A 14,245-nucleotide genomic window follows, 5' to 3' on the forward strand; every position below is an offset into this window, starting at 1 on the left:
GATACCATAGTTCCATTTTGGTTTGCTATTAAACTGTTATTTAACGAAAATAATTTTTTATATGTTGCACAACTTTTCTGTTTTTCATTACTTTTTCATAATTTCTACTTTCAATATTTAAACAGTAATTTTGAAAATCCTTTTTGGTAACTATCTCTAGATTTCCAACAGAAAACTTCGATACTGATTATTTAAGATTTACTAAAATGTTAATATTTATTTCTTACTACATTTGTTCTTAAAAAGTTACGAAAAAAAGGAAAAAAATAGTAATTTTCTAGGGTTATTTATAAATCATAGACAGAAAATAAATAATGAATATAATAAATATATTTAACCAGCTATATTAGCTAACATTTGTTTTAAAAGTGTACAATGTAATTTACAAGTAAACGCGTTCAAAACTAACAAATTCAGTTCATTTGGAATCATGTTTCCAAACTTTTAAGTTAAGTTGGATTAGGATTTCTTGTTATGATAAAAAAATCGATTTTCTAAAGTATTTTATTTATAAATTCCTATTTTTATTTTATTAGGTATTATCCAATGCTATTAGGTATTATCCAAATGCCCAAATTTTATCTTAGAAATTAATTACAAACGATTTTGTTGCTCAAAGATACTTTTCAATATTTTGTTTTATTTTCTCAAAAGATGCCCTTTACTGTTTCTAAAAGTTGAATATTTCCCGAATCGATATCGTTTGAATTGTTCACGCGAACACTAAATTTTTTATCGGATCAAACATGTAACTCCTTCTAGAGCGAAAAACCCACAAAAAAATTAAATAGCCATTTAGGAAAATGGATGCGTTGGCGACTTAATTGTGTACAAAACGATCTAAATCTAAAAGACCTCGCACTGTAAGGTACATGCTTTAGTACTTTATTCACCCCTAACTACCCCTCGTAAAGTAAAATGCAAGAATAGAAATAAACGTAAGGTTGTCATCAACCGCGTATTGAGTTTATTTGGGAAATAATGTGGGCATTCAAAATTAAAACCTAAACTGACTTTTCCTAATAGATACGATAAAAGCACGTGTGTGAGGTGCCATTTTTAGGTACTTAATTAGAAACAATCTAAATATTAATCCGTTCAAATTAAAAAGAAATGCGAAAAGGCACCACATATAATAAACAAAAAAAAAAGCCGATTGTAGTTTCTAATTGGTTACCACTACGTTCACCCCTTCTATAGATCCGTAGGCACCTACGATATTATCATACTTAATGACCACCCACTTTAATCCAATTCGCTCTATTATATCATGCCTTCTGGCAATCAATTCTGACAACATCTCGATAGATAAAAAACAAGTGAAGTAATTTGCAATCTGCTTACAATTAGTTAATGCCACCGTTTTAATGATTGGCCGGAGGGACGTTCTCCCCATAAAAAAAAACCGTCCATACTTCTGGGAAAATGTCAGATGTTGGAGACATTAATTGCGGAATTATGTAGACAAGTTGGGACATGATAAAATAAAGGTTGCGTTAAGCGGTAAAGAAAACAAGAACTTTAATTGTTGAGGAACATGTTTATTATGTCTACAACATTATTCACCCTGTATAAAGTAACATATGAAAATAATTAACTAGTGAAGGTTTCCATTGGTTTGACCTGAAATTTATGTACATCTCTTTGTGAATATTTTGATTGTCGTTAGAAGTTTAGTACTTTTTAGACTGTAAAATAGGATTAAAGAGTTTGATTTCCTTTATAGAGAGTTTACACTCTATTTGAAAAGTTAGTTAGGCATTTTAGGCACTAATTTACACAATTAAAGTCACATTTATGGCAATATACGTTTGGATATCAAACAATTTCCTTTTTATTTCTTTTATCAGTTTTGGGTACCGTTTATTGGCACCTTATATTCAAGCTGTTGTAAATATGTTCCCTGAATAAGATTTTTATCAATTTTATCGTCTTCGGCGATTGATGGATTGTCAATGGGGTTTAATGCATATTTCAGACAGGCAATTTCCGCGCAATCGATGAGATGTTTATTCTTCAATTTCCCGGGACTCCTTCTCACGGAAAAATATTGATCGTAGATAGCTCAGGTGGTCATTGGGTGACGTCACGCCGGTCGAATCGACCCTATCTCCGGGTTTTCTCGCAACTTTGCACCCTTTTCAGATCGAATAAGCGGTAGGGTGAACGTGTCATACCAAACTACCTGACATGCTTGTGTATGTTTAAACAATGAGTGATTCCCTCAGACGTTAATAAGAGCAATCGAGTGGGTTTATCGTCGGTGATGGCCCTCTGGGGTTCTCTAATAGGGCCCCAAGGGCCTCTTGATGGACTATAAAATGGTCAGAAGTGATTAGGTGAGTGGGAAAGTGATTTTACCGAACCCAATAAAGAAAATTGCTTAACAGATTTCGTGGGCAATTCTTAACTTCAATTTAGCTTCTAACTGTTTTTTTAAAGGATTCTATATATATTTAAATAAGTAATAGGTCATACAAACTGCAAAGTTTTGAGCAAAGTAGGCTTGATGTATTATAGTTGTCAAAGTCAAAAAAATGTTCAAACAAGTTAATTAATTAGTTATTATTTAATGTGAGAGTGTCTAAAAAGAATCTAAATTCTTTTTTAATAGCTCCAATAGTTCAAATTGGAATAGTACATGGGAGAATCAATAAACTTAAGGATAAATATTAGAAAATAAGCAAAATAGGTATGAATTTTTTTTCAGAACAAACTATAAGTGAGTTTAGATAATTATTTTTCACNACTTGTAAAATCATAAAATTTAAGTAAATAGAAATAAAGGCTTATAAATGTTATTTTTTTTGTTAGCACAAAGTGTATGTAAAGTACAAGGAATCAATTGTTTAAGAAGAGGTAAAATGGGAAATGCTTTGAGTTGGGCTTTGAAGTCTCAAGATGGATATTTTACTTCATATTTAGCAGATCGATTTTTACGTAAATATACCACAGAAGGTAAACTGTTATGTCCTGATCTTTTGGAAAATTTGGGATCAGCGATGTTGTCTTGTGACAGACTAACATTTCTAAGTAAGTCTCAACTATATAGTCTGTAGATTATCAATTTTGTTTTTTTTGTAGGCAAATATTTTGAATTTCATAAAGTTTATGCCTTAAAAGATTTCAAAGAAGCTGCGAATATTATTATATCTCTTATGTCTTCAAAACTTACCCCAAAGTAGTGAGTAAAAATTTTTTTTCTGTACGAAAATAATTATAAACTGTTCTTGAAATTACAGCTTTTGGATTACACTGTTGACAGACGCCTTACCTTTACTAGAATCAGACGAAATCGTCTTCTCATCTAACGATACATTTATGTTGCTTCACTGTTTAGAAGAAAAATCAAAATTGCCCGAATTACAAGATAAAATAAGTTTAATTCGAATTGCTGCTGCACGAAATTTGGCCAGAGCCCTAACAACCGAAGCCCAAGCAGCCTGAGAACGTTCGAAAATTAATAGTAAGTTTTTTTTACTGTGCTTTTTATAAGTGTGAATTAAAAATTTTTTTTTTTGAGAATTCTTTTTTATTTATGGGGGTTACAATGGGGATGGGATAACCTTACACATTTATTTTTTGCATGTGACTTATTTCTAACGATAAGTAAAAAAAACAGGAATATTAAAAAAATAACTTTATTTCTTCTGTAAATGAACTTACAAAACTAAAACAGATTCTCAGGTAACAGTTACTTCCTAACTAAATAGAAAAATTTAATAATAAAATAAATAGATTGCATCCTAATAAACAATTCAGTTTCTAAACTAATGAGATCCTTGATTACAACAAAAGTGGGACTCCAGCCACTGATTTGATATAAAAATCGAAAACAAAATGAATTTCTTTGTACATAGCTTCAAATTATGTCATTTGAGTAAAAAAAAGTAATTTACATTGAAAGAAAAAGTTCTACATCCTTTACTGCTTTTTGTATGCTATCAAATTCGTAAATTATGCGGTACCTCAATTTTTGAATAACATTATAAATGACGTGGATTGTAAAAATTTTGTTTCTGAACATAATTGGATACCAAAATGTTGCATCAGGCCACATTTCATCAAAAGGCACATCCGCAAAGTGAAACCAACGAGTTAGGTCCAGTTCTTCACTTATCTTTAGCTGTCCTGTAGTTTCACAAGCAGTAAATATGTGCACCACAGATACAACGTCGTTATTTGCAGATTCGTGAATAATAACTCCAACCTGCTTTAAATCGTTGGCTTCTAAATTAGTGTCTTGTTTAAATTTTCGACGTGCTGCATCAATAATACTTTCACCTGTTTGTACTTTTCCACCAAAACCATTCCATATACGCCTACCCCAATTCGTCCTCATACGCCCTAAGAGTACGAAGTTGTATCGTTTAATGAAAACCAGCGTGTAAGCTTGATTTTGTCTCATTTTCAGAAAATTAAAACTAAAATGCTGAATTTATCCTGACCTACTGTAAAGTTAGGTTAAAGCGTTCTATATTCTAAAACCAGAAAGAATATTAACTATTAAATGATAAATTATACAAATTTATTACCTTAAAATGGTTAATCGTTCCGATTTTATATGTCTTTCATTCAGCTTAAGCGTTTAAAAAGGACGTGAAGATAAGCTGATAACAGGGTTAAAGTAAGGTTAAATTATCTTCTTGTTCAATTTTTCATGTGGTCTTTGTACATGTCCTATTTATTTAGCCGTGTCATGTAAAAACGAAGTCAGTGGTCGAAATTCACTTCTGTGAACAATAGTATTGCGTAGTGTCGGCCATCATTCTTTTTTACATTGTTGCTGTTGTCGGCCATCATTTTTTCTAATTGTTGCTGTTGTCGGCCATCATTCTTTTTCAATTGTTGTCGCATTGTTACCGATGTCGGCCATCATTATTTTCTAATTGTTGCTGTTGTCGGCCATCATTCTTTTTCAATTGTTGTCGCATTGTCACTGATGTCGGCCATTATGGTTTTTAATAGATGTATAGAAATCAATGATTAAAATTTAAAAGAATTGTTTGCAAATGGGTATGCAACACATCGTACACTTTTACGTAATACTACTTTGCCCTGTGCTGACAGCACACAATTTTTTTTATATATAATATTTGTTCTTTTCCTACATATTTTTCAGTCTTATCATTTATAAACTAAATAAAGTTTAATACTTTATAAAAATCTATGTTAAAGCACAATAACGCACCAGTTTAAAATTGTTTTAAACACATTTCTACAACTTGTTTTAAAAAGTTTTGTATGGCACCAGGTATTTCTTGTAAAAGTAGTAAAACTTTTTGAGCATTAGTTTATCAGTTTTTTTGCATTTCAATGCATGAAATGGCAAAGGATGTGACCTTTTCTAGGTCATTCGTAGAAAACGAACGGAGTTTTGTTTGCGTTTATCAACAGTGTAACTATACAAACAGTTATTAATATGTATGTATTAAGCGAAATAACAGAGCGATTCTTTAACTGAAATAATTTCGTACGTTTCGGATTTTTGTGCTTCAGTTTCGTTTTACCGGTGACTTTGTTTATTAATTAACTAATTATGTGTTTAGTGCTAATTGTAACATGTGGTCTGTACCTATGGATAACATACAAGAATATAAGCATCTCAGTATTGAATTTGGTACGTTCTTAATGATTGATTTATTATTCTATAATATTTTTTTTTTTCGTTAGGTATTCATCAGGTACCTACATTAGGTACTTATCTATTGAAATTTAATTTTAATATTTTGTGTGATAATATTTAAAAGGGTGTTATTAACTGATATAAAAGGTTTTTATATCTGATTTTTATTACATTAACTTGAAGTAACCACGAAGTATTAGATACATAATAGCATAGAAGAAATGAAATATTCAAAAATGGCGAATGCGCCGGACATTATAAAACATCTTGCATTTGTTAACAATATTATGCCACAGCAACTGTTCTAATTTGAAATCTGAGGCGAATGAAAGATGCTTACCTAATGCTACTTTAATATAAAACAGATGTTTAAGTCAGTCTAAAGCTTTTCTTAGTAATAAGAAAAGATTATTCATAAAATTCATAACTTAAATTACGTTGATAGATACCAAGTTGTTTTTTTTTTGTTTTGCATTCATTCTGTTGTCATAACTAATAATTTTTGGATTTATGAAGTCTACTTTACTGCTTACGACAATTTATTTTGGTAAAATTCATATTAAATAGGCAGATAGGTACTTCCTCAATGATCTATTGAGTTTTTAAGAACAGTTCTTTGAATAATGTAATTTTATAAAAAAACAAACAGTTCAGTCAAGTATTTTATTGTAAAACTAAATAAAAAAAATACTTCCCTAAACTTCGAGAAATGCACAAACTGGTAAAAATGGCACCTGGACAGTAAAATAGGTAAACAGTAGACAGTTCTACCCAAAATACTAGATACATGACGTGTTATCTGTATTAGGTAAACCATTATTGTACAATGAGTAAATTAAATTGCCTCCCTGTTGTAATATCACGGTTCAGCGACTTTGTTATAGGGGTAGCCCCTTTGATCGCGTATTTTTTATCTTAACTACACCTGGTCAGGCACCTGGTTATAAAAGACAGGTAGCTAGTTGTTTTAGTAACGGACTCTAATAAATAATTGTACCTCCTACAGAGTACTCGTAATCAACGAACAAGTGGGACCATTATTTATCAAACACCTTGTATGTACCTATTTTGATCTAATAATGGTCCTCTTGCTGATTGATTTTAAAAATAGGTAGGAATAGAAAGAAAAGTTGATATTTTGCAGCTTCTGACAATTTAAATAGGGGCCATTTTTGGTAAATTATTATTGGAAACATTTTAAAGAGATTTTGATAGAAATTTACTACAAATATTCGATTTACATTGTAAATAAGCTAGTTTAGCAACAATTTGCAAAAAGGAATAATTTTGAACATTAATAAAACACTAAAATTTATAATAAAATCCAAAAGCTTCTAATGAAAAAAACTTGAGTAATGTTAGTTTTTTCCTTCACGATTAATTTCATTGTCCCTGCAGATGTTATCAATGTAATAACGGGGTTGTGTTCCAAAAAGAAAAGCAAAAAGAAAATGGTAACTGTGTGTCTCAGATTTATTCCTCGAAATTCCTGATAAAATTGAATAAATTCTGAAAATGAAATCATCAACAATTTCCAGAAAATTGACTTACACACACCAATCGATTTCGTTGTAGTGGGGATGTTTATTAAGAATGAACAATATCATGCAGGGGTGCACGGAAAATGGAATGTTCTTTTACATGTATCTACCACCAGTGTTGTTCTGTATCGTACCATCATTATTTTCCGCTGGGTTGCTCATGAACTTGCTATTGTATAATATCGCGATAAAGGTAACACTAGTGCCAGTGAATTTTTAAAAAAACGAAACAAAATACAATAAATAAATTAAAAAAAAGGTAAAATGACGTAACCGATTGGGAATGACCTGGAATAAAATGGGAAAATTTATCGCGTGTTAGGATTCATAAATACGAAAACGTGGTGGTGTTTTTTGTATGTGAATTTTTGGATTTTGCTTGATGCAGCAAGGGGTAAGTAATTACGTTTTAAGGTTTTTCTGTTAATTATCATTGTTTTGGTAAACTGCAGGAAAAGCAATTATTGAAGGTATTTTGCACATTTTCAAAAACATAAAAGAAGGAATAATTGTTTAATATGATGATTATTAAACTGTATTTAGATACCATAGTTCCATTTTGGTTTGCTATTAAACTGTTATTTAACGAAAATAATTTTTTATATGTTGCACAACTTTTCTGTTTTTCATTACTTTTTCATAATTTCTACTTTCAATATTTAAACAGTAATTTTGAAAATCCTTTTTGGTAACTATCTCTAGATTTCCAACAGAAAACTTCGATACTGATTATTTAAGATTTACTAAAATGTTAATATTTATTTCTTACTACATTTGTTCTTAAAAAGTTACGAAAAAAAGGAAAAAAATAGTAATTTTCTAGGGTTATTTATAAATCATAGACAGAAAATAAATAATGAATATAATAAATATATTTAACCAGCTATATTAGCTAACATTTGTTTTAAAAGTGTACAATGTAATTTACAAGTAAACGCGTTCAAAACTAACAAATTCAGTTCATTTGGAATCATGTTTCCAAACTTTTAAGTTAAGTTGGATTAGGATTTCTTGTTATGATAAAAAAATCGATTTTCTAAAGTATTTTATTTATAAATTCCTATTTTTATTTTATTAGGTATTATCCAATGCTATTAGGTATTATCCAAATGCCCAAATTTTATCTTAGAAATTAATTACAAACGATTTTGTTGCTCAAAGATACTTTTCAATATTTTGTTTTATTTTCTCAAAAGATGCCCTTTACTGTTTCTAAAAGTTGAATATTTCCCGAATCGATATCGTTTGAATTGTTCACGCGAACACTAAATTTTTTATCGGATCAAACATGTAACTCCTTCTAGAGCGAAAAACCCACAAAAAAATTAAATAGCCATTTAGGAAAATGGATGCGTTGGCGACTTAATTGTGTACAAAACGATCTAAATCTAAAAGACCTCGCACTGTAAGGTACATGCTTTAGTACTTTATTCACCCCTAACTACCCCTCGTAAAGTAAAATGCAAGAATAGAAATAAACGTAAGGTTGTCATCAACCGCGTATTGAGTTTATTTGGGAAATAATGTGGGCATTCAAAATTAAAACCTAAACTGACTTTTCCTAATAGATACGATAAAAGCACGTGTGTGAGGTGCCATTTTTAGGTACTTAATTAGAAACAATCTAAATATTAATCCGTTCAAATTAAAAAGAAATGCGAAAAGGCACCACATATAATAAACAAAAAAAAAAGCCGATTGTAGTTTCTAATTGGTTACCACTACGTTCACCCCTTCTATAGATCCGTAGGCACCTACGATATTATCATACTTAATGACCACCCACTTTAATCCAATTCGCTCTATTATATCATGCCTTCTGGCAATCAATTCTGACAACATCTCGATAGATAAAAAACAAGTGAAGTAATTTGCAATCTGCTTACAATTAGTTAATGCCACCGTTTTAATGATTGGCCGGAGGGACGTTCTCCCCATAAAAAAAAACCGTCCATACTTCTGGGAAAATGTCAGATGTTGGAGACATTAATTGCGGAATTATGTAGACAAGTTGGGACATGATAAAATAAAGGTTGCGTTAAGCGGTAAAGAAAACAAGAACTTTAATTGTTGAGGAACATGTTTATTATGTCTACAACATTATTCACCCTGTATAAAGTAACATATGAAAATAATTAACTAGTGAAGGTTTCCATTGGTTTGACCTGAAATTTATGTACATCTCTTTGTGAATATTTTGATTGTCGTTAGAAGTTTAGTACTTTTTAGACTGTAAAATAGGATTAAAGAGTTTGATTTCCTTTATAGAGAGTTTACACTCTATTTGAAAAGTTAGTTAGGCATTTTAGGCACTAATTTACACAATTAAAGTCACATTTATGGCAATATACGTTTGGATATCAAACAATTTCCTTTTTATTTCTTTTATCAGTTTTGGGTACCGTTTATTGGCACCTTATATTCAAGCTGTTGTAAATATGTTCCCTGAATAAGATTTTTATCAATTTTATCGTCTTCGGCGATTGATGGATTGTCAATGGGGTTTAATGCATATTTCAGACAGGCAATTTCCGCGCAATCGATGAGATGTTTATTCTTCAATTTCCCGGGACTCCTTCTCACGGAAAAATATTGATCGTAGATAGCTCAGGTGGTCATTGGGTGACGTCACGCCGGTCGAATCGACCCTATCTCCGGGTTTTCTCGCAACTTTGCACCCTTTTCAGATCGAATAAGCGGTAGGGTGAACGTGTCATACCAAACTACCTGACATGCTTGTGTATGTTTAAACAATGAGTGATTCCCTCAGACGTTAATAAGAGCAATCGAGTGGGTTTATCGTCGGTGATGGCCCTCTGGGGTTCTCTAATAGGGCCCCAAGGGCCTCTTGATGGACTATAAAATGGTCAGAAGTGATTAGGTGAGTGGGAAAGTGATTTTACCGAACCCAATAAAGAAAATTGCTTAACAGATTTCGTGGGCAATTCTTAACTTCAATTTAGCTTCTAACTGTTTTTTTAAAGGATTCTATATATATTTAAATAAGTAATAGGTCATACAAACTGCAAAGTTTTGAGCAAAGTAGGCTTGATGTATTATAGTTGTCAAAGTCAAAAAAATGTTCAAACAAGTTAATTAATTAGTTATTATTTAATGTGAGAGTGTCTAAAAAGAATCTAAATTCTTTTTTAATAGCTCCAATAGTTCAAATTGGAATAGTACATGGGAGAATCAATAAACTTAAGGATAAATATTAGAAAATAAGCAAAATAGGTATGAATTTTTTTTCAGAACAAACTATAAGTGAGTTTAGATAATTATTTTTCACGAAATCATAATATACTTTGGCGCATTTTTATTTTAATTTCTTTGAATTCAACAATTTAAATAGTGTATAATCATATTTATAGCTAGATCGGTTAACTTCTCAAAAAATAGTGAATGAAATGGAAACATGGTAGTGTAATCCTTTTTGAAACTTTAATTGATTATATATTATATATTAAAGCACTTTATGATTATTAGCAAACTATGAAAATAAAAAAATTGTTTTTCGCTGCAGCTATTACTTATTATTTGTAATATTTTTCTTGTACAAAATGTATTGGTTTCTAATTCCAGGTGTAAGATAATAGGTGTACAAAATGTGTATAAAAATGCATATCTAAATATGTGAATTTTGACAAACACTTTACCTGCTTGTACCCATGAATCCGTCCAAACAGTATAATGTTAATTAGTTGCTCATTACTGGCTCAAGTTGTCGAATCATGAAATTCTACGACAAAAATTATATAGTAGACCAGAATAGTGCAGAGAATTTATTTACTTCGAATAATTGCTCATACATATTCAACGAGAAGATGGAAGTTTCAAGCTGTGACAAAAGTTTAGTTGAAAAGAATATCCAAAACGATCAAATTTTGGAAGATGGCGATTCAAAAGCAAATCTGCTATGTAACCAAATTCAGTCGGACGGTTTTTCCGCATATCAATCTGAAAACGAAGCGCTCAATCCATCAAATGTTGCTCTAGAACTGGGCCATGACATTGGGATTCAATTACCAGACACTAACAACATCTTAGAACCCCAAGATATTATAATTTCCGCTGGCTGTGAAAACGAAATTTCATTGGCAGAGGAGGTTGTCGTTCAAACAACGAACGATATCAACTCGTCCGATGTTATCAGCATTTCTGATAATCAAATTCTCAAAATCGAGTACAAAGGCCCGAATGGGTTTGTAAACACCCAGTATATCATTCACAACGTAAACGGGAATTTTGTAGATACCAATGGGGTTCAAATAGATAACAATATTTTTCAAATAAACGGGGATCCCGCTTCAACTCCTCAATTCATGGTCGTTCCCGCTTCTGCTGAACAGTCTGCCAATTCGAACGACGTTTTCGATATCACTTCCAATTCGTTAGAAAACAGTCACATTTTTGGCGTTTGCCAAAACGAAATCGTGACATCTGGGGACATTTTCGACGTGTCCCATGAAGAACTTATCACTTTTGATGCCACCAACAAAAAAGACGTACCTCCTGTTGAACCCCAAAACGCTATTACAAGTTCTAAAGAGACTACTGAAGAGACGTATCCAACCGAGAAAACAGACAACTCCTTCAAGTCGTCCATGCTAAGTCCTGTCAGTGAGGATGATACTAATTCAGAAACGGATTTGACGAGTTTGAATTGGTTACACAATATCACGAATATAATGGCAGTTCCTAATCTACCAACCCCTCCAATTTCTCCAAAACCGAAGAAAAAGAGTCAGCCGAGTTCTCAGGAGGACTTGTCGATCAATATTAACTTTTATAAAAAGAACGGGGACAAAAAACCGCCGTTTTCCTATGCCACCCTCATCTGCATGGCCATGGGCAAAAACGGTAACAAAATGACCCTCTCTGCTATTTATCACTGGATACGGGAGAACTTTTTGTATTACAAAAAAGCAGATCCAAACTGGCAAGTAAGTTGCTGCTTTAAATAATTGATAATGTGTGTTTGGACATTATTATTTACATTACAGAATTCTATAAGGCACAATTTGTCTTTGAACAAATGTTTCATAAAGGTGGCGAGGTCAAAGGACGAGCCGGGCAAAGGAGGATTTTGGAAGTTGGATTTGGAAAGATTGGAAGAGTCGAGAAGATCCAAACGACGATCCAATCTAACCGTGAGGGCGCCGAGGTCAAACAGACAGCAAGAACAGGTGGTCAAACCCGCCAGAAAGACTAAAAGATATCGAAGTTCCCAAAGGACCGGGGAAAGGAAACACAACATCCTTTCGAACATTTCAATTTACGGTGAAACGGAAATCGAAAATATCAATTGTTCAAAACCGAACAGAACGAAAAAGGAAAGCAATAAGTGTTTGGATAAGTTGATAAAATTTTGTGATATGGAAGACAACACTACCACCACCACGACGACCAGCACTTGCAACGGGGACGATGACGATGCAAATAATAAGACTCCCCTAACGACTCCCACCTCAATGCCCAATCAAAATGTAATTATCGAACATAATCATATTTTACCTGAAGACGACTTAACAGGCCTTTTGCTAGCGTCGAATGGCTGGGACGATTGCCAATTGGAAATGCTGGATTCTCTGTTGGATTCCCTTTAATTAATTGGGCTTAAAGATGTATTGATGTGTGTAACTCTTCGTCAAAATAATGACGAAGGAAGGTAATAAATTATTACTGGGTAAAAGAGTGCAAACGTGAAAGCTAAAGATTTTTGGCCTGAAATTTTTTTAACTGTGGGGATGTAAGGAAATTGGGGTTTGCAATAATTGTGAAAAATTTTTTACTGTACCTTTTTATTGAATGCGTACATGCGAATGAGCTTTTTGTCGTAAAAGCAATAATGATGTTAAAAAAATATATTTTCTCTTTTTTCTGACGGTGAGTGGTAAAATATTAAAATTATTGTTGGAGATCTTTATTTGTAAATATACAAGGTGCAACGTTATGTGAAATTGACTTTTGTAAAGCTTATTTTTAATAGTTAATTTTATGACTTAAACTCAAAAACCTTCAATGAACTTTATGACTTTTCGAAGAATTTAGAAGAAGTCGTTAATGGTTGGTATAAAGTTTCCAATTCTTTTAGGGACTTCAAACGATCAAAAAGTTATCATTACCTAGTGATATTTCAAAAGGTTTAATTATAAATTTATTGGGAGTGGATCTCAAGTTAATGACCTTTTGAAAAATTTCAATGAAACGTAAATGTATCTTAAGAAAAAGTTAAATAACATACCAAAAAGTTTGCACCATCTTTAAATGATCACAATTTTTTATTTTTGGTGCTCCTAATGTTCGTAAATAAACTTGGCAGTATTTTGAAAGGTTTTAATTAGTTCCAAATTTTTTTTAAGTTAACGCCCGCTTCATAAATTAATTTTCAAAAAAGGACAACTTTATTTTTAAGGGAAGTTAAATAGCATAACTACAAGTTCACATCATTTTGGAAGACATAAAAGATCATAAAAGTTTATTATTGATTAGTTCATTTGATGCTCATAAGTAAATCATGGCATTTGGAAGATTTTGAATCTCGGGTTTGTGAATAAATTTGTGGCCTTTTGGAAAACCTAAACAAGCCATAAATTTCTTTTTAAAAGAAACCAAACATCTTCTGGCTTGATTTTAAGTGTTAGTAAGCCTGAGCTTCACATATAAATTCGTGATTTTTTGGAGGATTGTTTAGAAATATATTAAAACGTTTTGAAAGACTTTAGTGATCATAAATTTATTTGTAGTGGGTCTATGAATCGTTTCAGAATGTAGCCAAAAGATTTACAAGTGAGTTTACAAAAGTTTAGAAGCCATAAAGTGGTCATACTTATTGGACCATGTAAACTATTAACAGTGTAAAGTATTTTTGAAAGTCAATTTCGTTTTTATTATTGCATTTAGTATGTTTACAATTTTTTGTCTTTTGAACATAAAAACACTGTAAAATAAGTCACTGAGAGTGGTTTTTGTGCCTTTTTCCGTGTCCAGCACTAGGTGCACTTTCTACTGTTAATTACTTTCTATTTCGAACAACAATAATAAAAGTTGCGTCAATTTATTAGTTGATGATAAGTAA

General features: G+C 31.7%; 2 protein-coding genes across 4 annotated transcripts in view; both read left to right on the forward strand.

Annotated features, from left to right (window-relative positions):
* LOC108736598 (nuclear pore complex protein Nup85) overlaps nucleotides 1–3,525 on the forward strand; it is a 10,666-nt gene extending 7,141 nt beyond the window's left edge. The window contains exons 8-10 of the mRNA XM_018469076.2: nucleotides 2,815–3,033; nucleotides 3,085–3,184; nucleotides 3,243–3,525. Of these exons, the coding sequence (XP_018324578.1) occupies nucleotides 2,815–3,033; nucleotides 3,085–3,184; nucleotides 3,243–3,447 (524 nt within the window). The 3' untranslated portion in view covers nucleotides 3,448–3,525. The remainder of the gene's footprint in view (nucleotides 1–2,814; nucleotides 3,034–3,084; nucleotides 3,185–3,242) is intronic.
* A 3,918-nt stretch (nucleotides 3,526–7,443) lies between these two features.
* Nucleotides 7,444–14,019, forward strand: LOC108736606 (fork head transcription factor 1). Of its 3 annotated transcripts, none has more exons than XM_025981307.1 (3): nucleotides 7,444–7,561; nucleotides 10,750–12,110; nucleotides 12,171–14,019. In XM_025981307.1, exons 2-3 carry the CDS (start codon nucleotides 10,899–10,901, stop codon nucleotides 12,771–12,773), a joined length of 1,815 nt encoding a protein of 604 aa, XP_025837092.1. In that variant the 5' UTR covers nucleotides 7,444–7,561; nucleotides 10,750–10,898; the 3' UTR covers nucleotides 12,774–14,019. The 3 variants fall into 3 exon arrangements, with proteins under 3 accessions (XP_025837092.1, XP_025837093.1, XP_025837091.1); XM_025981308.1 differs by lacking the exon at nucleotides 7,444–7,561 and adding an exon at nucleotides 9,853–10,048; XM_025981306.1 differs by lacking the exon at nucleotides 7,444–7,561 and adding an exon at nucleotides 10,258–10,401.
* The last annotated feature ends 226 nt before the right edge of the window (nucleotides 14,020–14,245 follow it).

This window comes from Agrilus planipennis, unplaced genomic scaffold (genome assembly GCF_000699045.2).
Source record: "Agrilus planipennis isolate EAB-ADULT unplaced genomic scaffold, Apla_2.0 scaffold5, whole genome shotgun sequence".
NCBI lineage: Eukaryota > Metazoa > Arthropoda > Insecta > Coleoptera > Buprestidae > Agrilus > Agrilus planipennis.

Excerpts from the sequence above, each read along its gene's own strand:
- LOC108736606 (XM_025981307.1), top strand. The coding sequence starts at position 10,899 with ATGAAATTCTACGACAAAAATTATATAGTAGACCAGAATAGTGCAGAG. Across the intron at positions 12,111-12,170 it reads AAGCAGATCCAAACTGGCAA|AATTCTATAAGGCACAATTT; the intron begins GTAAGTTGCTGC and ends TTTACATTACAG.